This window comes from Diadema antillarum, unplaced genomic scaffold, assembly GCF_040938485.1.
Source record: "Diadema antillarum isolate AM-2024a unplaced genomic scaffold, OU_Dant_1.0 scf00000212, whole genome shotgun sequence".
NCBI lineage: Eukaryota > Metazoa > Echinodermata > Echinoidea > Diadematoida > Diadematidae > Diadema > Diadema antillarum.
Genome location: NW_027271101.1, coordinates 1,199,597 through 1,225,477, shown reverse-complemented (window position 1 = coordinate 1,225,477; position 25,881 = coordinate 1,199,597). Strand labels below are relative to the sequence as shown.

Below are 25,881 nucleotides of genomic sequence, written 5' to 3'. Positions count from 1 at the left end.
GCGTTGTTGCTGCTGAAAACTTGTATAGATTTTATAGCAGTCAGCCAAATCGTGGAGGTAGAATCAAAGCTTGTGCACATGACGTGCAACGTATGAGTCTCATTTTCACTCATAACAAAAAAAAAATATATATATATATATAATATGTTCCTGGGAAAAATATAATCAAGGATTACTATACCATAAGTGTAAGGATTTTTGTGTGATGAAAATCTTTAACTATAATCAATGATAATAGTGATAACAGTTACTGAAATTTTCCATCATTTCTCAGTAGTTTAAATCTTGGCACTCTACACTAAAATGATATAAAACTGTGTTAACCACAGGTTTGAACACATTTTGATGAAAATTAGTCAGTGTTGAAAATTTCACATTCGTTTTGTACATAGTGTATATCGTTTCGTCCCGTTGCGCTATGCATGGGATGGAATTCAACACCTTTCGAGGAAATTACTTAAAAACTATAATGTGTTAGATCTGTATGTTAGCTCTTTTGTTGAAGTAATGTAGGGAATAGTAGCAAACAATGCCACATAGCGTGGCAAGTCTGGCTCATCAACGTTGATACAATTCTCCTTTGAATTTTATTTTTTTTTTAAAACAGTGATTTTTTTTAATTCCGTCCCGTCACGCCAGTAAAATTTTTGGTTCCATGGAAATAAAACAAATGTCTGCCTTGTTTATAGTGCACTTTCATGCTTTCATGTAAGCTTGATACATATAATGACTGCTATAATGCTAACATTTCTTTTTGTGAGCAAAAAAATTCTCTTAAATTCCGTCTCATCGCTGTCCCTTGATTTTTTGGATCAGACTCAGAGGCACATTTTTGTTTTTCTCTCTGGAAATTGGGAAAAAAAAAGGGAAGAGAAAATGAAGAGTATCCACAGTTGCCAAGATCGGCATTAAAGACAGCCTTTGCATTGGTGATCAAATCTTGGTGGAAAGATTCAATCTTTGGGCAAATGAAATGCCATTGCAACATCATCATTCATGAAAAGTAATTTTCCTCAAGAAAGAAAATCAAGGATTACCGTACCAAAAGTGTAAGAATTCTTGTAAAATGAGAATTTTTGGCCTTATGATAATAATTGTTGATCAAATTTTTCAGCATTCATTAGTAGTTTGAATCTTGGTGTCCTTAATCTACACTAAGATGTTATAAAACTGTGTTTTCCAAAGTTTAAATACATTTTGATGAAAATTAGCCGATTCCCTAGAATTTCCCATTCGTTTTGTACATAGTTCATTTTTGTCCGTCCCGTCACGCGACGGGACGGACTTCAACAGCTTTTGAGAAAATTACCTAAAAAATAAAATCTATTAGATCTAGATGTTTCTCTATTTGCGCAAGTAATGTTTGGAACATTGACAAACAAACACCATATGACATAGTCTGTATTGCTCATTAACTTTGAATTAATTCTCCTTTGAATTTTCTTTACAAAAACTAGTGATTTTTTCAGTCCGTCCCGTCGCGCTAAAAAAAATTTGTTGTTGCCATGGAAACAAAACAGATGCGGATCTTGTCCATAATGCAGTGTGATGTCTTCATGTAAGCTTAACACATTTGTAGTAATAAATGGCTGCTAACACTTAAACTTTTTTTTTGTTTTTGAATAAAAAAAAAAACATTCAAATTCCGTCCCGTCGCGCTCCCTTGATTTTTGGATCAGACCCATATAATTATATATATGTATATATATATATATATATATATATATATATATATATATATATACAAGCTCGTTTAAAATCTATAAAGATGCAATTGAGACGCATTCAAAAATTCAGCACCGAACTAATTCACGAATAGGCAAACGGTTACAGCATTTGGGGCATGACTACAATACTTCATCTATACGTTTTCCGACCAGTGAAGAGTTTGTTTAAAGATTTATTTTATCCTAATAATTATGTTTGCATTTGAAAGATGTTGAATACATGTAGTCTATGCGACGACATCTTAATAACACAACTTAAACATTTTCTCAATATTCGGCGATCATTGCCGTTGTCCCAAAACCACACTGGACCAAAGTGTATGTTTGGAGTGATGCTTGTATGTCAGAACCTTTATACCCTGGGTGAAAATTGATATAATGTTGTGAATGTTAATGACATATTTAGAATGTTGTCTGCATAAATGAATACTATTTATGTTTTTACCTTTAAGATTAATTGTGTTTGATTAACGTCAGTATTGTCAGGGGCAAATTATTTGTTTTCTTAGTATACACGCACCTAATTTTTTCTCTCTCTACTTTTCTTTAAAACACAACAATACCCAACAATGATTTAGTCTCAGTTGAGAAAAGTTAAACGGAGAAATTTATAAAATATATTACATAAAAGTACGGTTCTAATTTAACCCTGTGGAATCCCCGATTGAAACGTACCGAAATGCTTATCTCGCGCCTTTGTAGAAAAAAACTTGCTCTCTCCTCATTACGTGAGAATCTAAACCATTTTCTGTTAAATTTCAAGGATGCAGACAAAAGGAAGGAGAAAAAAAGACGCCCTTTTTCTGAAAAGAAACCTCATAAACTAAAGCAGAAACAATCGTGTAACAAAAGACATAACTTAGGCCTATCTACAAATAGAGACAAAATTTGGTCATAATATTGTTATACTCTTTTACATATAATTTTGACTTCCGTAGCATCCAACTCATCATATCTGTCACAATGAGCCACAATGTGCACATTTCAGGATTTCAGAAAATAATCTCACTCTCTTTTTTTTTTCTCAGTTGCTTAGGCACCTCACCAGCTGCAAAAAGAAAAACTTAAATGAAACCCGGAAGTTGCACCAGAAAAGTATTAGTTGCGCCCCCTTCACAGAATTCCTGGATCCGCCGCCCCTGATGAGTGCGCCTTATAGCCCAGGTGACCAGCGAAGACTCTCAAACAACAATCGGTGAAGCATCCATTTCATGATTTGCAACAAACTATTTCTATTCTTGTCAAAGTACCCTAGACTTTCTTCTTCTTCTTCTGATTAAGTCTGCCTCCTTCAATAGGCTGAAGATTCTTGCAGACTGTGCTATTTATATTATAATACAGTTTATTTACAGTTATACTGTAAGGAATACTTGGTTGCCGTCAAGCACTATAAAGGATTGCATGAATTATTATCATATACATCACAATTGCTTTATCTCAATGAATTTCAAACCAACATCAGCTCATGCGCAAAGACGAACTTCACGTAGCCTATATACGAAATGTCTTATTTTGACAATTGATTTTCAGTACAATTTTCTTATCTTATAACATCATACTTAATTGAAATTTTCTAATAATTTCGTAATCAGTGTAAGCTTCTATATATTCGGTAATAACTTTGGTGATTAGAGACTTTTCAAAGTATGTCTGCTACTTTACAGTTTACATAGAACTTTACAGAGGCCAACTCTCTCTGATATATCGTCATAATTTATTTTCCACACATTTTGCCACAGTACTCCCTCCCCCTAAAAAAATAAATAAATAAAGGTACTGTTTACAATCGGGAGCAGTGATTTAAAGAAAAATGTTCGAGATAGCACATTCGGAGGCATATGTGTATGTCAGCTGCATCATATCAAACATCTAATGTAAAAAATTTGCAATTAAGCCTAAAATACAGGGAGGTATCATTATCTTTATCAACAAACCATAACTGCATGTTGAGAGTTTAGTCTGGAAACATTTTCATTATAACTGTTGTTCATATTTTTTAGTGTACTTTACAATTTTCATGTAGCATTAATTACACTGATTCAAACTTTTACATTGGTTGTTTCTATCTCTAACTCACATTTTGTAACTATTTTGAAGCACGAAAGTTGGGTTTTGTTTCATCTGCAAATAATAAATAATGCCGTTAATTTCCTCTTCCCCCTCTTCCTTCTCCTCTCATTCTGTGCGCCTCCCCCCCCCCCCTTTCGTTCGCTCGCTCATTCATTCGCTCATCTCTCCTCATCGATCATCTCCCTCCCATTACTCCCTATAATATTTTGTCTCAAAAGTCTACCCGTACGGTAACTCCGTAAAGGTCGCAATAATCAACAGACGCTCAATGACGTAGCTGCATGCAAGGTGATTGGGTGCGTGTTTAGTACACTGTGTACTAGTACTTTACGATGCCAACGCACGACGCACCGTACCGTACACACAATAAAAATGCACTGAGCAGAGAGGGCATTTAAATCACGTGACCACGTTGCGCGCTTCCATTTTTCAAAGAGTGGAGACTTTGCACACGCCACGTGAGTATACTGAGAGCTTTGTTTAGTTTCCGTTCTTAGAGACGTATGTCAGAATATAAACTTTATAATCATGTATCCCATGCAGTAATTGTTCACGGTTGATTTGATTTACTCTCAGAATGGAATATATTCAGCATTCTGAGGAATTTTTGTGTTGCTTCCTTCTATCGTTTTCACCAAGGCGCATAATGGCTGGCAAGGAATGCATGGTCCCATGTATTGAAATTTCTGTAACGGCAGAGGTTGTGTGAACTTCCATGCAGTACAGTAGTGCCATGCCTGGTGCGCGTGGCGTGGTGGAGTGGTAGACGCATTTTTACAGTAACTTACAAGTAGAGTCTGTAGAGGGTCAAGGAACATTATATTAGTAGAAATCGAGGTTGCAGGATTTGAGTCTTTACTTTCTTCTAGACTAGACTAGTCTAGATCTTCTAGCTGTTAGATGGGCTCTAGCTATAAATTTATTGCTGTAAAGTTCAACTGTGTACTGTTAGTCGATCTAGCTTTGGGCTGGTAGTGTAGTGATGCTTGGGAATTTATGAGACAATTCAATAGCAAAGGCAAAGCCACCGTTTGGCAAAGGTCGAGGGTTAGGTTAGAGTCTGTGCCTAATCCTATGGGCCGTTAGCTCAGTGATATTTTCTAATGACATAAAGCAAGCTGCCCATGTTCTGACCATATTTCCATCCAAAATTTGCTTCCTCAACGAAATGATAAATTTCTTCGATGAAATTTATAACGAAATCAAATAGAGTAACTGCGGCATGGCAGTAAGCGGCCGTGCAGCCGTTCGCGGCAGGTACAACATACACGGTAATAAACTAATACCGCTAACCAAAGCATTACACTGTTACATGCACACTACACATATACTATCACACACTAGCAATCGACAAAAACCAACTGCTAAAATGGGCACGATCTCTGAAGAAAGTGAAATTTTCTCACCTAAATGACAACATGATATCGCATCCAAAATAAAATTTTCGGTACCGGTACTGCTTAACATAACAATTAAGAAATGATGGTCCAAGAAACTTGATTTTTTGTCGTTTTCCCGATGCTCATGGATTTTGAAAACATATCCTCACATAAAATAGGAACTTTCGCGAGCCGATGTGGGCGGCCATTTTTGTTCGGAAAGTGGATGTTACCATCGAAAAAATTCAGAAAAACAGAAAGACAACAACACCGCCAGAATTGCGATCTTGCTTGCGGCCAATGCATGTGCGCCCGCTATTTTCACGTGCTTTTGCAATGGGAATTGGCGCTTACGCAATGCTCGCGAGACATGTGAAGGCGTTCAGCTAATGATCACGGAGCATGCGTGTATTGCATAGGGATTGTACATCGTGCCGCAAGCAAAAATACTATGTCGCATATCGCCCTTATCGGCTAAAATTGTGCCGGGTTTTGCCCTGGTAAATCGTGAAAAGTGCGTTGGTCAATGGTAAATTTCTTTTATGAAAACAATTGCGTTAATGAATAATCTTGTCTATGATACAATGTATATGAAATGGTTGAAAATAATTTGCCTGATTTGTTTACAAGTTGGAAAAACCCTTAACAATGCCTAAACTGCTGCAAACGGGATATTTTACTCTAGGCCATGCGTAACTACACGCAGCCGCTGTCGTGAAGCGACAGCGGCTGCAAGTCTATTCCTTCGCAGGCGTTATTTTTCAGCGGTGGGTGTGCGATTCCTTCATGAATATCTTTATTAATCGTGGAAAACTAAAATATAAGGAATCCCCGTAATCTATGATAATCATTCAATAATCGGTATGCGATTTTTTGTTTAATTACGTCAAAAACTAACCGAAATCTGTGGCTAAAGTCAGGTCTGTAAACGTCCGTATTGCTTCACTCCTCATCTTCTGCGTGTTATTGAATGGCAATCACTCTCCCATACTACAACATAGCGAGTCGGAGCGAAAGTGATGAGCTAGTTGGAGCGGAAGTGACCCATGTAAAGGTCAAATCATGAGAGCAGCACGCGCGGAAATACATGTACGTAGAAGACAACAAGCTTTACGGAACACACGAAACGCACGGGCGTACGTAAAATGCTACCACGGTACCTCGGGTTGAGCGTTCGTGGTAGTTCGTTGATTTTGTGAATCATCGCACAATCTACTCCGAAAATTCAACAATAAGGTTTGGATACCAACAAAACACCAAATTTAACTCAACCATCAGCAAAATACAATATACATACTGGAGGTGAGTGGTATTACTGTTAAAATCAAACAAAATAAAAGACATTTTTTGTGGTCTTGCCGTCAAAAGCGACGGTCGTTTACAACGTTTAAACACTAGTACATGTCAGACTGCTGTGCTTTGCACAGCAGTCTGGTCAGGCTAGGCCATGCGACACTTGGTGCCCCATAAAAAACTAGAGTAAGTGTCCCGGTTTGCAGCCACATAAGGGTTTTTCCACTCTGAAACGCAGACTTGCAAATTGCTTTAACCCAGGTAAAATTTATATCATACAGGCCAGAGGTTGACCACGTACCAATTTACATCAGTCCGGGAAACCTGCTCATGAGGACTGCTCCCCCGTACGAGGACTGCCCCGCCTCATGAGGCCCCCGGGGGAGGACCTCAAGAGGCCCCCTATTCACTTCTTATTCATGTCACATCTGACATATAAATTGTCGCAACTTTGCACAGTGATTTTTTGAATACACACACATGTCCACTATCCATGATGTAAAGAAGAAAAATCCTGTCTGTTTTTTTCTTCAAAAATCGAGTTTTAATCAACCGATGCAGAGCGCCCATCAAAACACGGGTGCCAGCGTGTTCGCACAATGCAAGACTGCCGCACCTAGCGGCCTGATCCGACTACATATTTTCGGTGCTTTTTTCTACGGCTCTCACCTCTCCACGCGCGAATCAGCCTCGTGAAGCTGAAGTCTGATATCTTTTTACACAAATTCGTAACGAGAAAAAGAATATCAGTACTAACCTGATCTTGTGCATATATTCCAAATTACTATTCCACACTGATAGAGTAGGTGGGTACTCCAGTTTGTTAGCAAACTAATCACTTTGTAGGTATGATGGGTTCACTTTCTTCGTCAATTCCGCCGTCCGCTAAACTTTGGGCGCTTTTTCTGGAATCCCGCGACGAGACGTCACATCACATCACGCATCCCCATTAGCACATACAGAAAATCTCATAGCTTGCGCGCTGTCTGTATGTGCTTATGGGAAGCGTGATGTGATGTGACGTCTCGTCGCTGCGCTTGATTCCAGAAGCGCAGCGCGCTCTGCATCGGTTGATTAAAACCCGATTTTTGAAGAAAAAAACAGACAAAATCTTTTCTTCTTTTCATCATGGATAGTGGACATGTGTGTGTAACAAAAAATCACTGTGCAAAGTTGCGACAATTTATATGTCAGATGTGAGATGAATAAGAAGTGAATAGGGGGCCTCTTGAGGTCCTCCCCCGGGGGCCTCATGAGGCGTGTACGGGGGGTCCTCATGAGGCGTGGCAGTCCTCATGAGTGGGTTTCCCGGACTGACATTACTGTAAAACGAGGAATTTTCGTGTGCATTTTAATTTTGCGAATTTCGCGAGCACCAAAATTCGCGAAATTAAAATGCACGCGAAAGCTTTTGTCTGCACTACATATATTGAATGCCAGAAGCAATTCGCGAAAATTTCATGCCATGAAAAAGGCTGTCGGCTCCAATTCGCGAAAATTTCATGCCGCGAATATATCATGTTTTACAGTATTATTATATCGTAAGACCAATGTCCATCGCAATAGTAAAAAAGGCGATGGCTGTGATCCAGTACAGCGTCTGCCGGTTCACGACCGTGATAGTCCGGTTCGCAGTCTGATGTACAATTCCTACACAATAACGCGAGTGTTCCGCGATCTTCTGCTGAACGCCTTCATTTGGCTGACGAATGTTGCGAAAGGCTAAGTCCCATTGCGAAAGCACGTGAAAAGGGCTGGCGCGCGTGCACTGACCACAAACAGGGATTGCAGTTGTGGCAGTGTTACTGTTGTCTTTTTCATGTTTTTGTATTTTTTCAATTGTAACATTCACTTCCGGAAAAAAATGGCAGCCCACATCAGCTTGCAAAAGTTCTATTTCCATGTGAGGACATGTATTCAAAATCCATGAACATCGGGAAAATAACAAAAAATCCAGTTTCTTAGACCCCTTGTTCCTTAACTTTGATGTTAAAAAGTACCGAAAATGAAATTTTGGATGCGAGATGTCATCATTTATGTGAGAATATTTCACTTTGGTTGGAGAGTTTGTCCATGTCATCGGTTGATTTTTGTATTGTAGATTAGCAGCGTGTTAGTGAATGTGTGGTATACATGTTGTGCATGTATAGAGTGTGTCACTGTGTTCAGCGTTACATGTATATTACCAAATAGTGCTGTAGTGCTGTATTGGCCGTGAAACGGCACCTGGCCGCGAACTGGGACATTTACTCTATGGTCGTTGTCCATGGTTTAAGCCATGGGCAAGATTGTACCACCTTCGTGACTTTGGGCCATTGTCTGGATAGGAAGACTCTTTGTCCGGGTAGTGGTAAAACAAATATTCCATGGGCACAGTGGGATTGTGAACAACATGTTCTCTTTCCCATGCTATTGTGTACTGGACTTTACTGTCACAGTACGTATTTATGAAACTGGTGAGGAGTGGGGCACATGGACAATACTGTAAAACGAGGAATTTTCGCGTGCATTTTCACTTCGCGAATTTCGCGAGCGCCAAGATTCGCGAAATTAAAATGCACGCATAAGTTTTTGTCTACACTAAATGCATTGAATGCCAGTGGCAGTTCGCGAAAATTTCATGCCGCGAATATATCATGTTTTACAGTAGCTGAAGGAAGCATCATAAAGTGTGTATAACGAACACATACACTACAGCAAAGGTACAACAGTAGCTAAGGGTCAGCAGGGATGCCAAGTTCAAAAAAATTTTATGAGTGAGATTTTCATGACTCGGCATCTCGGCATGCAAATGTACGCGCGAGCGAGGGTGTGGGAGGGGTTTTTCCCCCCTGTGGCCTCCCACGGTATAGAGTTTTTTCAATTTTTAGCTCTTAATGGTGCGATCAGGTGCGTACTTAAGTGACTATTTTTTACTTATTTTGAAAGACAAAAGGGAAATATACCTTCATTTGCAACTATCACTTTAATCTTGTGAGCTATACTCATTATTATAGGCCCAAGTTGCAGACTTGGCCCGATGCGTGAGAAAAATGGGTGTCTTGTGTGAGATCGTGAGATTGCCCCTAAATGCTTGAGTCTCACGCAGAATGCGTGAGACTTGGTAGCTCTGGGTCAGTGATGCACACAACTCAACCTGAGTGTGTCTGCATGTTTATGTCATAATTTATGTTTGCATTGACCTCGGATTTGTGTATGACTATTTGTGTGTCTGCGTGTGTGTGTGTGTATCACCAATGCATGTTAGTCTGCATGCTGTGGGGGGTCCTTATCCAGAGGAAATCTGTGGGTGTTATAAAAGGTCTGCCAAACATGTACAGGATAGGCTCCAATTGTAGTCAAAGTTGGCATTGTTTTATTACAAGAAGTGTCCTCAAAAAGGGGGTTTGCAGGTTACTAAACCAGCAACCAACAATGTGACTTTTGTAACACTTTCGTGTAAACTCTAATTGTTGAATATTTAGAGGACATGACATTAAGGCCTCATGTTAATTCCAAATAAAATCGCAAGGCATATACAACATGTACACATGTATGCATCACTGTTATGTGAACACATTTTCAAGTTTGAAAATCCACAACTTATTATTGTGTTCAAGTTGAATGAAATGTCTTCCATTCTATATGTGTGATTCAATATACAAATTGCATATGTATACTACTTGTATCAAGCAACCTTTGACATAGATGTCTTGCACTTCCATAGTTGATACACTCTTGTAAGTAAGCAGTTGGGCATATCATGGGTTTGTGGGAAGTCAAGTGCCCTGCATTCATGTTAGTTGTGCATGTAAATGGCTTCAGTTTGGAACTGGTCTGAAAACTGATTCTTACGTTTTAGTTACAGCACTTTTTTTTTTTTTTTTGAGTGATACTTGGTTATGACTTGTGAACTCATATGACAAACATTATTTACACATTCCCCATGATTTAATCCAAGCACTTTCAAAATTCTGTATCAAGCTCTATTGTTGTTATTTAGTGGAGGAGTGTCTACAGAATTCTACACTGTGGTTGTAAGTACCATAAAGGCTCAAATTAATGTAATTACAATGCATTGCTTTCATTGTTATTTTCCAAGCAGACCAAAGGCAGGAGCAGCAGCAGCGCAGACAGCTTAGCAGTATTTTGTGGAGAAGAAAACTTCCATTTTGAAGATGGATTCCAGACAGAGAAGTAAGAATGAGAAGCACGTGTACATGTACATGTACATTGTACATGCACAGCACCCAATTGACTTGTTTGCTGTCAGAATGTACAATTACCTCCCCCCCCCCCCCCCCCCCCCCCCTTGCTTGTGCAATTTCATGATGGGACCATTCAGATATGAGTTAGATTATTAAAGGGGACCTCCGGATGATTTTCAAATTTTTACACTTGAACAACTATAAATTAGTTAAACTGAGTACAGAGTTTCAGAATTTATAGTGATTGGGATGAGGAATGAGAATGTTTTCGAAATCTATAACGAATTGCAATGAATAAGGATGATGACATCGCAGCCTCACCATAAGAATGTGTGAGTTGGGGTTCAAGGAAGCAGAACAAAAGAAGAAGGCATGCATAGATTTTTCACAGGTGAACTTGTTGAGCAAGCGGTATTGCAATGGAATTACAATTCTACATTTCTGAAATATATGAGGCTCTGATGTCATCAACACTGTTCAGTGTAATTTGTTTAAGATTTTCAATTTATTGGTTTATCTGCTCAAGGACCACAATAAATTCCACGAATCTATACATGGAGCTGTCGATTTACTACATAATGTGAAATTATGAAAATCATCCGGAATGCCCCTTTAAGTAGCAGTGCTGATGATTCTTTATTATTTCAAATTTGCAAACAACATGTGTAACAGGAAGAGAATCTGTTTGTGATTTCACAATATCAGTCCAATTGCAAAATTCACACCCCACCAAAATGAAAAGGGTCCCCTGATCTATAGATTGAGCTGATAAATTTGTGATCAGTCAGTTTCCATGGATTATGCGAATTCTGACCGTGTGATTGTGCATGCTACATTGCATACCAGCTCATTGCCAGGAGGGACTTAACAACTTCTGAGTTATATTTGATTTCACTATTCTTATCAAAGATAAACCTATCCTCGATGAATAAAGATGGGAAAATATTTTCTTCTCATATTTTGCTCTTGCCTTCTTTGTTGTTGTTGTTGTTGTTGTTGTGGGGGGGATGAGGGTACTGTATACGCCGTTATTTTCGCGTACAGATATTTTCGCGAATGACGAGGTCATCGACATTTTCGCGAATTGATGCCGACGCTTACGGTAATGCTCCATCAACAAAGTGCATGGAGACAATTTCGTGTGTTGTTAAATTCGCGATCCAACCGCAATTCGCGAAATTCGCGAAAATTAAACCCTCGCGAAAATAACGGCGTATACAGTAGTTCCCTATCAGGAGCTGCAAAATATCAGTGTTTGGAAACACCAAGAGATATGCCCCCATCTCCATGCCCTTCTGGCGAAATTCAATTAATGCCCTGAGCTCTGTTTGTTCCGTGTGTGCAGGGAGAAGCGAGAGCGAAGATGACCGCACCCTTTTCGTCAAGGGCCTGTGCTACAGCACGACGGAGGAGACCCTTGTGGACACCTTCAGGGCCGTGTCGGCCAGGATCCCCCTCAACAACCAGGGACGTTCCAAGGGGTAGGTTGCTTCCAAGATGTGCCCTTTTGACTGCAGCACTTAATTAGTAGCTGATTCGGAGCTCTGTGGTGATGTAAAGCAGAGCTTGCCCCTTCAGTGTTTTATGACATACAAATGCATGTTGATTTGTGTTGATTCATGATACCCTCAACCTCACTTTTGTGGTGAAACGAATATCTATACATGTATTGTAGAAACAATCCATATATTTTAAAATAATGTTTGTTTTTTTCTTCAGAGTACTTGGGTATGTCCACAAAAAAAAAAATCCAAACTAAGATTCTGGTTGTGACCTCATCTGTCAATCATTTCTAAATTACTGATATTTTTTAACAAAAGATATTGGAATGCACCTTCCCCTCGACTCAGCATAACTTGCATGTCTCTGTGATATTAATGTCATGAACAAAAGACATGGCAAGGGAACACTTAAGTTATGCTCTCGTTCTCAGGGAGGGTGCATTAAATGTCTTTTGTCAATCATATTAGTACTTAAGCAATGATTGACAGATGAGGTCACAACCAGAATCTTGGTTTGGAAGTCTGATTTTTTTTAATTTTTTTTTGTGGGTGTATCCAAGTAATCTGAAGAAAAATAGAAGAAAAGTTATTTTGAAATACATGGATTGTTTCTAGATATTCGTTTCACAACGAAAGTGATGTTGAGGGTATCATAAGTCAACACAGATCAACATGCATTTGTATGTCATAAAACCTTTAACTTTTTAAATAGGAGGAACCCTACTTAGTTTGCAAGTAGTAAATAAGTGCTAATCTCTGTACACAGAGATTCTATACAGTCTGTCATATGAATCAGAATAAGTCAAAATGTTTTACTTTTTGGTTTAAATGTTGTAGTCTTGGTGACAGAGTTAAAAACAAATGCAAAGGCCGTGTGAAGGGGGTTTGTGGGACGAACACCATACTGGGGCTTTCTTTAGCTCAGTCGGTAAGAGCACATGTGAAGCCATCTGGCTGTGTTGAGTCTGAATCCTGATGGAATCCCATTAAATTTGCTCATTTTTCATTTTAATTTTCAGCTGGTACAATATACTGTAAAAACGGAAATTTCTTGCCAGAGTAAATGTTTGTGCTCAGTTGGGTAAAATGAATTTTGCATGTTGTAAATATGCAAAATCTAAGAGATAGTTGTATTATTTCATTTAAGAAGCAAAATTATTTGTGTGGTTTTATTGTCACGCGATTTTGATGTTGCATGAAATGTGCGAAAATTTCCACATGCAAAAAATTTTCATGTTTACATTAGGTTGTGTACAAAACAATGTAGCATCAAGCTGATGAGCCATTTTAAAGGGGTAAATAGTATTAGTTGAGGTGAGGATTAAGCTATTAACTTTTGGGGAGATACTTAGACACCACTCTATGAAATTTTAAAGAGCACACAATTCTAAGAGGAATTCCAAGTTTATTTGATGAGAATCAGTTGTGAAATAGCTGAGATATCCAAAACCAAAGTAGAACAAACTATATAAATTGTGATTAAAGCTGGGTCCCATCTGTTATTAGGATTGCTTTGTTTTGGATATCTCAGCCATTTCAAGACAAATCTTCATCACATAAACTTTGAATTCCTCTTAGAATTATATGTGACCGTGCACCACAAAACAAACAAAAAGTCGCACCCCTTAATTTTAAGTGAGGACTCAAGAAAGGTGAAATGGTTCAACCAAGTCAGTCTCTAGTTTTTCATATTTTCTGAAAGAGCTATCCTTCTACATTATTCTTCAGTTTGGTATCATAACATGAATGGGAAAAATTGTTTTTAGCAGTTTTTCTACATCCCGTTTTTGGGGAAGAGTAGAATGATCACGCTTGTCTTAGAGGCCGCTTTTCATGTCTTGAAATCCCTTCCACACTCTTCACTTTCAAGTCTAATAACTTTTGAAAAGATGACTTTACTGCTTTGAAAGTTAGCATTAATCATGGGCAGAGTGTGCTAATAGAACATGCTCAATTTCAGCTTAATCTGATAATCCCTTCATTGCTGCTGCTCTGGTGGTTTACATCCTGTGTTTTGTCCCTCTCGTGGCACAGCTAGCACAGCTTGGTAAAGATTAAGTGCTTGTTCTTCAGAGCCTCTGTTCTCAGTTCACACTTTTCCAAAGTGCTTGCTTTCTTTCCAGTATTTAGGTGGGTTAGGGGAGTCCATTTGTATTGAGTCATACATCATTTTAAAGCTTAGAGTCTGCTCTTTCAGAATTTGCCCTTAACTGAAAATCCATGTCTGGCGACTTTTTGTTGGTTTTGTGGTGCAGGGTCACATATGCTCGTACATATTTTAAAAGGGGTTTCTCATTATCTCAAAAAAACGTTGAAAAGCTGAATTCTCATCTCGACCAACCGTCCAGGTTTGCCTACATTGAGTTTGAGGATGAGAGGAGTGTGGATGACGCCATGGACGCGCAGCAAGGCATCGAGATCGACGGATGGACCCTGACCCTGGACTATGTGGGCCACAAGCGGAGGAACTTTGAAGAGTCCGGCGGTGGTGGCGGCGGCAGGAGTAGGGCCAGCGGAGGAGGAGGAGGAGGACGCGATCGCGATCGTGACGGAGGGAGGCGGTTCGGCGGTAGCTACGGCTTCAAGGCCGGAGGAGGAGGAGGAGGAGGACGCGGTGGATACGACTCCCGGCCAAGGGGCGGAGGAAGAGGTAAGCTTTGCAGCCAGGATTTGTGATTTCCCTTTTGCAGCTAAGGCCCCAGCCTTGAAAAACAAACCTTATATGCCAAAAGATGAAAAATCCTTCCAAAATGCATTCAAATTTTCGGATCACTACATAAATTGAATGAGGTGGCTCTACTGTCTAGTCAATATCGACTTTTTATGCAAGTTTGATTATAATCCCTACACAACCTTTTGAGTTATTTTGCAAACAGGCAACCCAACGCCGATGATCACTTAGCCTCCTCCCTTGGCGGAGGTAAAAAATGGAAAACACCATCATAAAGTCATTGGGGATCATAGGGCATCTCTTGGCCTTTGATCTCAAATTTACGCTCTGCAGGAAAGTTTTTGTTTGTGTATTCCAAGTTACAGATATCCCCCCCCCCCCCCCCCCCCCCCCCCCTTGAGGACGTGGTAACAGGCTATTCTATCTACCTGTAAATGCTTAGATCATTTTGGTACTTGAAATCCAATTTGCAAGCGCTAGTTTTGGCTCTGTCCATACTGTTTTGTGATTTTTCAGTTTTGGGGGACAATTGAGTAGTACAGCTGTGCGGCCGTAATCTGGCAGAACTGCGTATCTCCTTTAACACATTACGCCAGAAATCGGGTTTAAAGATTCAATGTTACACCTTTCTAAACTGAGATACGATGAGTTGCATTTTTCCTCTTTTCTCGGTCATAATTGGTCTAAAGAATTTATTTCCAGCAAAAAATGACAATTTGACCTTTTTAAGTAGTAAAAATTACCAATTTAAAAAACTTACGCAGTTCTGCCAGATTAATCGTCGCCAAATTTTTGCGATCGTAATCTGGCAGAACTGCGTATCTCTGGTCACGTGCCCGGGTTGATCAGCCAGAACTGCGTAAGTTTTTGGCCATGCGGGGGGTTTTTCAGGCAGAACTGCGTATCTCTAGGAGATACGCAGTTCTGCCTGATAAGCACGTGTTTCATCAGGCAGAACTACGTATCTCTTTTTGTCGTCAACCACGTGCTTATCAGCCAGAACTGCGTATCTCCTAGAGATACGCAGTTCTGGCTGATAAACACGTGGTTTATCAACCAGAACTACGTATCTCGGTCTATTTTCTGCGGGTTGTCTATCGTATTTTACCATCCACCATCTTACTATTCAGCGGATGCAGTGTCAAAACAATGAATATTTTAGATCGAGTACAATTTTTTTGAAATATTTGTATTGTATAAAGTCATCATTATTGATTAACATTTAATTTCATTTTATCCATTCATTTGTATATGGAAAATAACTTGCTTTCCCCAAATGTTTTCAGTCTGTGTTCATGTTTCAGTATTATTTAGCGGCACAAGAAGTACTGCTACATCAAAAGCCTGGCTGCTGCTTGGGTTATTGTCGATCTCATGAAGCATTGCATTTGGATTAAGAATAATATTAGACTAGGTTCTAGATGTTAAGCTATATTGTTCATCAAGACTACAGGTACTCCACTGTAGACCGTCTAGACCGTAGTCTATTCAGGCCTAACGATACACTAGACATCTAGAGACTAGTACTAGTAGAGCGGTACGTAGGAATCTGCATACGATAGGCCTACTGATCTCATCATTATCCTAGTATTCCTACTCTATGCCCAAAGTAAGAGTAAGCCTAGACCCTTTTGGCTGAAGGCCTAAACTCTATTTAAACTAAAGAATACTAGGAGCTAGGCCTGACTAAAAGTTTATTTACAGCTTTATTAGAAAATTAAAAAAATAGACCCTAGTTCTCGTTTGTGTCGACTCCTAGTCCTACTGTAGGCCTTATTGTCACTACAGTACTAACGTTAGGGTAGTAGTGTTCTAACCGTTACTATCTATTTCTACGCAGGCCTATTAAAAACGTACGAGAACTCTCGAACTCTGTCTACTCGATTGTCTAGGTCTATGTAACATCCAGACGTCTATTTTTGGGCGTCATTTTAACAGACTAGTAGATCAATGAAAATTAGTTTCTAGATTTTCTAGTCTAGACTCTAGATCTAACGCTAGACTCTATATCCAGGTAGGGGCTAAATCTAGCGTTACAGCTAGACTGTTTATTGGGGATCTAGGCCCTAGGCCTAGAAGGTATTAATGTTGTAGATCTAAGAACAACGTAAAGCCTAACATGCCTACCTATAATGACTAACGGTAAGTCTATAAAGTCTATAGCCTATAATGTCTAGTAGTAGGCCCCTAGTACTAGTAGTAATGTATAGAACACAGATCTAAATCTAAGTTTCAGATCTATTTCTAGGGCTAAATGTTTATAATTTAGCGTTTAACCTGTAGATTCTAGATTCTTCATATTACAGACTTCAAGAATGTCTGGCCGAATCAAATCTAGAAAAATAGAAAAATGAGTAAAGACAGAATAACCGGCGATTCAGCCTAAGTTATTAGTAACGGTAGGCCCCAGTAGTCTACTAGTAGTAGGCCCATACTGCACAATTTACTGGGAGTACCGGTACGGTACCGGTATTAAAAAGTAAACTGTAAAAGTGTTAGTATTGGTCAATTTCTGACGTCTGTAGGATTGGATCGAAAATGCCATCGTTATAGACGGTATCCTAGATATTCATTAAACTTCTCGAGATCAATCCCATAGATCCAAGCCCACTAACCGCTTATTACAATGAAAAATAAAATAAGAAGCTATGGTCAATGGATTACAGATATTGTTTTTCGCGTGACCTACGCTACCGCACAGTACATTGATTTCACGTACACTAACAATGGACAAGTGCTGCAGCAGTACTAAGTAGGCCTAAAGTTGACTGGAGCGTGATGTCAGACAAGATGCAAACTATAACGTTTGTTAGATCTAGAAATGCTCTAGGCTTAAAAAACACTAGATTGTAGCAAAACTTAATAGTAAGGCATACCGCATATTGACCTGTTTTGAAGCCTGCCAGTCTATGAAGGGAAAGAAAGTGGCAATTTCCCCCAAGAGTAACGAGGGTTATTGCTTTAGCGTGACTGTCGTCGTGTACAATACACGTAGCCGTACGACGTGTCTAGCTAGCTAGCTAGCTAGCTAGGCACTGCTAGCCTGAACGCGCAGCGCGTTCGTCACTACCAATGTCGCGCACGCGCGTGTTAAGATATACCATGTCCGTGCGGGATGCAGGAACACCTTGGTCCAAGTGTTGTCGTAAGTCGACTTACGTAGTTCTGCCTGATTAACATCGGAAAATTCATTTCGAATCTCGACTTACGCAGTTCTGCCAGATTAATCGCCCTCTCTCCTCAGGAATTTTGCCAAAATCACTTTCTAAAAATAACTTTCTGTACCGATTCACAACTTATTTTTTGGCCCACTTGAAAAAGCATGAGAAAAAACACACAAAACACTCAAAACCTGAAAATCGACCAAAATCGACTTAGGGAGTTCTGCCAGATTACGGCCGTGTGGAGCTCCTGTCGATGTAGCAACAACCTTTTCACTGGCCAACTGCACTGGCCATGCATGCTGCTTATGCAAATATACGTGCTACACGATCGCAGGTTCCCCAGATATTGTGCCAGGAGAATCATGTATTATCAGTGCACTTGTCAGTGACATGACGTTTGCTCCTGCGACAATTGCTCTGGTTTTATTTTCTCCCAAGAATTAGGGGTTAGGGTTAGGGTTGTGATAGGGTTTTCGATTTAGTGTCACGTGAGGCTTGGGACAGGGTTAGGGTTAGGTTTGTGGGTAGAAGTTATGTTACGCTTTGTGTGCAGATATTTCTTTGGAGCAATTGCCATAGGAGCATATGTCATGGGACCATGCTTGTCACTCCACTGTCCACTGTGAGTTGGTCTTGTGTGTGTGTGTGTGTGTGTGTGTGTGTGTGTGTGTGTGCGCACGCCCATTTTTGTTGTTGTTGTTACTGTTGTAGTTGTTCTTTTTTTTTTTTTTTTTTTTCCTGACCTTGTTTGAGCTTTGTGGTGCCTGCTGATGTAAGCGATTTATTACCAGAGCTGGCCAAAGTCACAATCACTTCATCTACCACCTGTGGTGCTTATCTTGTCAATTGCAGATAGCAACCAGAACAGGACCTTGTACGTGAAGGGCATCCCCTATGATGCGACGGAGGACTCCCTCATTGACCTGTTGGGATGTGTCTCTGTCAGAATACCAAAGTACAGGGACTCGGACGACAACAAAGGGTAAGTCTCCAATTTTCCGTGTCCATTGAGAAATCTAGAAATCTAAAAATGTAGCTATCCTATGCGTATATATGAAACAAACAAGATAACAAGTGCACATGAAATCTTGCTACATCAGGGATGCCAAGTTCAAAAAATTGCATGAGTGAGATTTTCATGACTCGGCATCTCTGCGAGCGAATGTGCGCGCGAGCGAGGGTGTGGGAGGGGTCCCCCCCCCCCCCCCCCCCCCCCCCCCCCCCCCGTGGCCTCCCACGGTAGGGAGCTTTTTCAATTTTTAGCTCTTAATGATGCGATCAGGTACATACTTAAGTGACTATTTTTACTTATTTTGAAAGACAAAAGGAAAATACACCATCAATTGCAACTATTACTTCAATCTTTTGAGCTATGCTCATTATCATAGAGTTAGGGATAGAGACAACCACTGTAAAAATTTGAATCCGTATGAACGATGTTAAGTATTGTTAAACACACAAAATGTGAACAATAGTTATAATAAGAATGTTTCCAGACTAAACCCACAACAGTTAAATGGTTTATTGAGAAAAATACTGATATCTCCTTGTATTTTAGGATTTATTACAAAAATTTTATATGGTAGGATGTTTTATGATACAACAGACCTACACTTATACATCGAATGTGATATCGTGAAAATGTTTTAAATCACTGCTCCCAAAGGTAAACAGGACCTTTAACAATAAGTCTTGTGCTCAGCCTGTACTACTGCAGTTTGTGATGTCACATATAAGAATGAGAAAGTAAGTAGTAAACTCAGCATCTTTTCACTTTATGACAGAGCACTTGACTTGCCTCTCTCAGAAGTAGGGGGAATAATATTACCCTTAACGTTATATGTCATTAACAAGTCAAGGGAATGTGTACTTGTCATAAAAGAATGAAGTTTTTGTGGAAGTCTCTAATCTTTTTTTATTGTCCTTCACATTTGTCATCACAAACTGTAGTCATCTTCTCATCTACTGATGGCTGCACTCAAATCTTAAATATTCATAACTTTTGAACTCATTGTCTGATTTTCCCCAAACTTTCACTTACGGTATTCCACTGATATTGTCACATTCACTCCATCCGCACAAAACAGATTCGCATATGCCGACTTTGAGGACCACGCTTCGGCGCAGGACGCCATCGACCAACTCACGGGGCAGGACGACCTCCTTCTGGAGTTTGCCCGGGAGCGCCGCGGTGGCGGCGGTGGCGGTGGTGGCGGCGCCCGAGGTGGATTTGGCAGCGGCGGAGGCGGCAGCGGGTACAGGGACTCGGACCGTTCTTACAGATCGTCCAGACAGGATGACGGTGACTGTAAGTATCTTACTTTCTTCCCGATCTTCAAATCGTGACTTCCAGAGACGAGACAGTAAACAAGACACAGGAGTGGCCAATGTTGAATACTGTAAAACTAGCCATTTTCTGTGTGTGTGTGTGTGAACCTTTTGTGAATTTTGCGAGGAGCCAAGATTCGCAAAAGTGAAAGGCATGTGAAAATTCTTGTCTGCATAATGCACCTAATGCCAGGCGCAATTAGCGAAAGTTTCATGTCGTGTAAAAGGCAGTTGGGCCTTATTTTGTGAAAGTTTCATATCGTAAATATTTCAGGGTTTCACAGTAATCAGACTATCTGGCTCCATCCCCAGAATGATGGAGTAATGTGATCTGCTTCAAATTGTGCTGTGTAGGTATGGAGAATCGTAAGACGGATAGAAATGATTGAACAATTATATGCATAGCGATGATTAGAGTGAAAGGCTGAGTCTCATTATGCTTTGGCTCAAAATTAATTTCCTAACATTACTTCAGTTAGGACTGTCAAGTAATAATGTGATATGGCAGACACAGTAGAGATTTTGTTTAAAGGACCTTTGGGAACAGTGACCTAAAAAATGTTCAAGATATGACATTTAATGCATATGTGTAGGTCTGCTGTACCAAAAGACATCCTATCATGTAAAATTTTTGTGATAAAGCCCAAAATATAAGGAGATATCTGTATTTTATCAATGAACCATAACTGTAGACTGTTTAGTCAGGAAACATTTTTATTATAACTATTGTGCCCATTTTGTATATTTAAAAGTAAATAACATTGATTTCACCGATTCAAATTTTTACACTGGCTGTTTCTAACCCTAAGTCATATTTTAGAACTACTGTATTTGAAAGCACTAATGTTGGGTTTTTGTTTCATCTGCAAATGGTGGTAAATTATGCTTTTAACCTGATGTTAGATTCTTTGACATGATTTCCTCCTGTTTCCTTTGGCTTTGTTTCATTTCACTTAAAGGAGACTTCCGGATGATTTTCAGATTTTTACATTTGATCAACTATAAATTAGTTTTGCTGAGGACGGAGTTTCAGAATTTGTGATAATTGGGATGAAGAATAAGAATATTTTCAAAATTTAGAACAAATTGCAATGAACAAGGATGATGACATGGCAGAGTCACCATAAGAATGCATGAGTTGGGGCTCAAGGAAGCAGAACAAAAGAAGAAGGCATGCATAGATTATACACAGGTGAACTCGCAAGCAAGCGGTATTGTAATGAAATTACACTGCTACATTTCTGAATTTGTGAACCTCCTATGTCATCATCCTTGTTCAGTGTAATTTGTTTAAGATTTTTCAAAGTATTGTTTCTCTGCTCAAGAACCACAATAAATTCCACAAACCTATACATATAGTTGTCGATTTATGTACTACATGATGTGAAATTATGAAAATCGTCTGGAATGTCCCTTTAAGTTTGTGTTCATATGTTAGTTTTTGTCAGTTTTGTCTGCAACTGAAACCAAAAGTATCAAAATGACACCATGTCATATTGACATTTCCCATCCCTGCTTTGCTCCCCGCTACAACCCCCAGACGACTCCCAGAACAGGACTGTGTACGTGAAGGGCATCGCCGAAGACGCCACTGAGGATGACCTCATGGACCTCCTCGGATGCTCCACGGTGCGGATACCGAGACATCCCGACACGGACGAAATCAAAGGGTAGGCGCACAAATTCTGACGTGTGATTGTGTCCCTTGCCAGAGTTTTGAGCCATTTTGAAGCCACTGTTTACCATTGGGAGCAGTGATTTGAAGACATTTGAGTTATTACAATTGATGCCTATGTGTAGGTCAGTTATATCACAAAACGTCCAACCATATAAGAATTTGCAATAAATCCTAAAATATAAGGAGATATCACTGTTTTTCACAGTAAATCATATGTGTCGATGGTTTATTCTAGGAATAATTTTGGCAAAACTATTGTTCACTTTTTGTGTTTTTAACAATACTTAAAGGGGCTGTACAGTACTGGTTGAGGTGAGGATTCATGTTTTTTACATTCCTACGTGAGATAATGAGAAATCTCTTATGAAATATGAAAGAGCATGTAATTTTAAGAAGGATTCAACGTTTATTTGATGAAAATTAGTTTTTAAATGGCTGAGATATCCAAAAAAGTGATAATAATTAAAGACTACAGGCCACAACTTTATTAGGATCTCTTTGTTTCACCTTGTTTTTGGATATCTCGGCCACTTCAAAACCGATTTTCATCAAATAAACTTTTTATACCCCTTAGAATTGCATGCTCTTTGACATCTCATAGAGTGGTTTCTGAATATCTCGCAAAACGTTAAAAGCTAAATCCTCACCTGGACCAGAACTGTACACACCCTTTAACATTGATTATACTGATTAACATTTTTACATCGTTATTTCTATCCCTAACTCACATTTTATAGCTATTTTAAAGCACTAAAGCTACATGTAGATCTTTGTTTCATGTGCAAATGGTAAATTGTACCTTTACGCTTCACGGAAACTGAACTACTGCAGAGCTCTGTGTTGCCAAGGTGACTTAGAGCATTCCAAACCGTGCCATATGGCTCATTTTCACGGAACGAGAAGTCTTTTTAACACGTACTCTTTGATATTCTATGATACTTCTGATTGATCAGACTTTACTGATAGGAATTAGTTTATGGCTACAGGTGATTGAGTGATACATTACTGTAGTTATTAGATGCTGCTGTAATGTTCTACATTTTACATGTGAAAGCAGATATATTGCAAGTACAGTATTCATCGCATAATCGGGCATCTGATAATCGGGAACCTCACTTAAATGACATACGCTTCCCAGAAACATTTCCAATGCATGTTATTTTCACTGGATAATAGGGCAGATAATATATACTGATAAACGGGACAAGTTTTCTTCAAGCGATCTTTGATTTTGTTGATATTTTACACAAAAATCTACCAAAATACCACAACAATATTTCAAAGATTCCCTATCAGTTGTAGTTCACATCGAACTTACAAAGCAAGCTTCGGACTGGTGTGTTTTGACCTCTGTCCATCCAGTACACGTACATGCATAGCCATGAAAGCGCTGTGTATAAAGTATCCATGCCATTGCGAAACACATGCTTTCGCAAACATTCTTCTCCCCTACATAAGCAAAGCCATGTGCTCACTTGCAATTCGTACTCACATACTCATACTCAAACACGTTGAGGGCAAAGTCCAAATTCCTCGTCTCTGAATGTTTCAACTTTCAATACACTGTGATCTGTGTGTACGTCGCGCCGAGGGGTAGCGTGGTTGTGTATTCATGTACATGTACAGTACGTCAGTATGCATGTGTGTGTGTGTGTGTGTGTGCACTACATGTACAGGTCGTATGGCGTTAGTGTATGGTGAGTGCTCATCGCGAAATCGGGCAGCCGCTTAAAGAGGCCATGTTTGCTACTCCCAACCTGTCCCGATTTTGCGATGAATACTGTAGTATGTCTCTACATTGTTCGTTATGTTTTTTTCTACAGCAAAAATTGTATAAAAAGATTCTTTTTATAGATAAGACACTGCATATTTTGGAAGTAAGCTTAGCATGTGCCTTTTTTTTTTAGTGAATGAAAAAAGTTATGAAAATTCCATATTCATATAACAGTTTACTCTAAATGTTATGCATTTACCTGTGCATGGTAGACAATCTTCTTCTTTTTTTTTTAAAGATACAGTGATTGGGTGTAATGGGACAGTGTGGATGCTTTGTATGAGACTAATGGGAGATATATCTTCTCTCCATTCAGCTTTGCCTACGCTGATTTTGACGACCACGAAGCCGCGCAGAACGCCATCGACACTCTGTCTGGCACGGACAACCTGTTCATGGAGTTCGCTCGGGAGCGCGGAGGCGGACGCGGCCGAAGTAAGTACCGCAGAAAATTGGATCTATCTGTCACGCTGTCATGGAGAGCATTCCTTTGATCTAATCTGGATAATGCCATCCCATGTTAAGGCCTGAAATGATGCCGGTCTTCGAAATGCGTGTGGGCAAGCTATGGTTTGCTTGTAGTTGGGTGTTCAACTGAAACTTTGTTGAGCTCATTCTTCTGTATTTTTGTGGATAAAAGATTAAATTCCCTCAAAGAAGGAGTACCAATTAGGCTAATATGAAGTGTATTTGTCGTGGGATTGGGGTTCAAAGAAATGTCAAGGTTAAAATCATGGATTTTATCTTCATTAATGAGAAAATTCTGCAGACATTATTGACTTACACTAAAGAGATCATAACTGGTTGAATGAAAAAGAGAAAAAAGGGCAGCATGTCTATATTATTAAATGTTATGTAGATCCAACAAGCGAGGAATGATTTTGATTTTCGAAGTCATCTCTTCTCACCCAGGGCGTGGCGGTTTCCGTGGCGGTCGCCGTGGGGGAGGCGGAGGCTACAACGGATACTGAGGAGGGCAGACATCAAGACGAGGCGGCGGCGCTCGTAACTAAATGTATCAAACAGGGACGGACCACGACGACTGAGGAGTTTTTCTCTACACGTACATCACAGAAATCTTGGGGGAAGAGTGAAAGCGACTTGCATATAACAAGTGATGTACCTCTAATACTTTACAGCAAACAAGATGATGCCATGGCATTGTGTGTAGAGAGAAAAAAAAAAGAAACAAAAAATTAACAGATGCCTTCGTATCGAGAGGAAATGATATCTTTTTTGACGCTATTATCGTTTGACGAGTCGCTTTGAGTCAAGACTCGCACGTGGATTTAGGCGATGCTTGCATGACGAAAACGTGCAGCAGATGGACAAAAAAAAAAATTGAAGTGACAGTGAAGGGGGTAGCAGTTTTGTGCTTACAATTTTTGTGCTGAAATGTTATTTTTCGTGATCAACGACTTAACATGGGGGGAGGGGGGAAGGGGGGAGGGGGGGAGGGGGGAAGGGGTGCGAAATGTTGTAAACCTGTGGCCCAAGGGAGGCCGCATTTTTTCACTGGATGTACAAAATTTCCCCTTGTGGTGTCTTATATGTAAGTAGGCTAGTGTGAGTTTGTTGCTACTTGGGGGTTGCTCGCTGGAAGCAGATTGCAAATGAATGAATTTTCTGGTTCATTCTACACACTTTAATCTTTTTTTCTTGGCTCTCTTTTTTTTTTTTTACAGTTTCTGTTCACTCTTCCTCAAATGACAGGAAGGAGAAAAAATGTTATGCCTTCCCGGAATTTTGTAAGCATTGGCATGTAAGTGAGCCGTCTCTCAGGCGTGCATCAAACTGTAGATAGCATTAGTAGCTGACGATGATGCGAAAACATATGACAAGTGCTGCAAATATAGATGGACGAAGATTGCGCTTCACGACCTTTTTCAACCCGAGGCGCACTTTTGCCTCTACAAATTATTTTTCGAGCCCCATAGTCAGACGGAATATGAATCTTTTTTTTTTTTAAATATTTGGCCGTTGTCATGGCCCACCAGTGGGCCATGGATGAGAAGCATGGGACTAGGAGACGCGATTCATTACGTGGATACTTCTCCTTTCACCCTTTCCTTGGCGTGTGCTTCTAGAAAAGTGCTTGTCTGAGCTCG

General features: G+C 39.7%; 1 protein-coding gene across 1 annotated transcript; it reads left to right on the top strand.

The window, feature by feature from the left end:
• The first annotated feature begins 4,220 nt into the window (after positions 1–4,220).
• LOC139724407 (nucleolin-like) lies at positions 4,221–25,142 on the top strand. Its single transcript, XM_071635551.1, has 9 exons — positions 4,221–4,255; positions 10,554–10,645; positions 12,002–12,137; positions 14,507–14,808; positions 18,846–18,975; positions 20,081–20,301; positions 21,862–21,991; positions 24,090–24,208; positions 24,686–25,142. Exons 2-9 carry the CDS (start codon positions 10,627–10,629, stop codon positions 24,742–24,744), a joined length of 1,116 nt encoding a protein of 371 aa, XP_071491652.1. The 5' UTR covers positions 4,221–4,255; positions 10,554–10,626; the 3' UTR covers positions 24,745–25,142.
• The last annotated feature ends 739 nt before the right edge of the window (positions 25,143–25,881 follow it).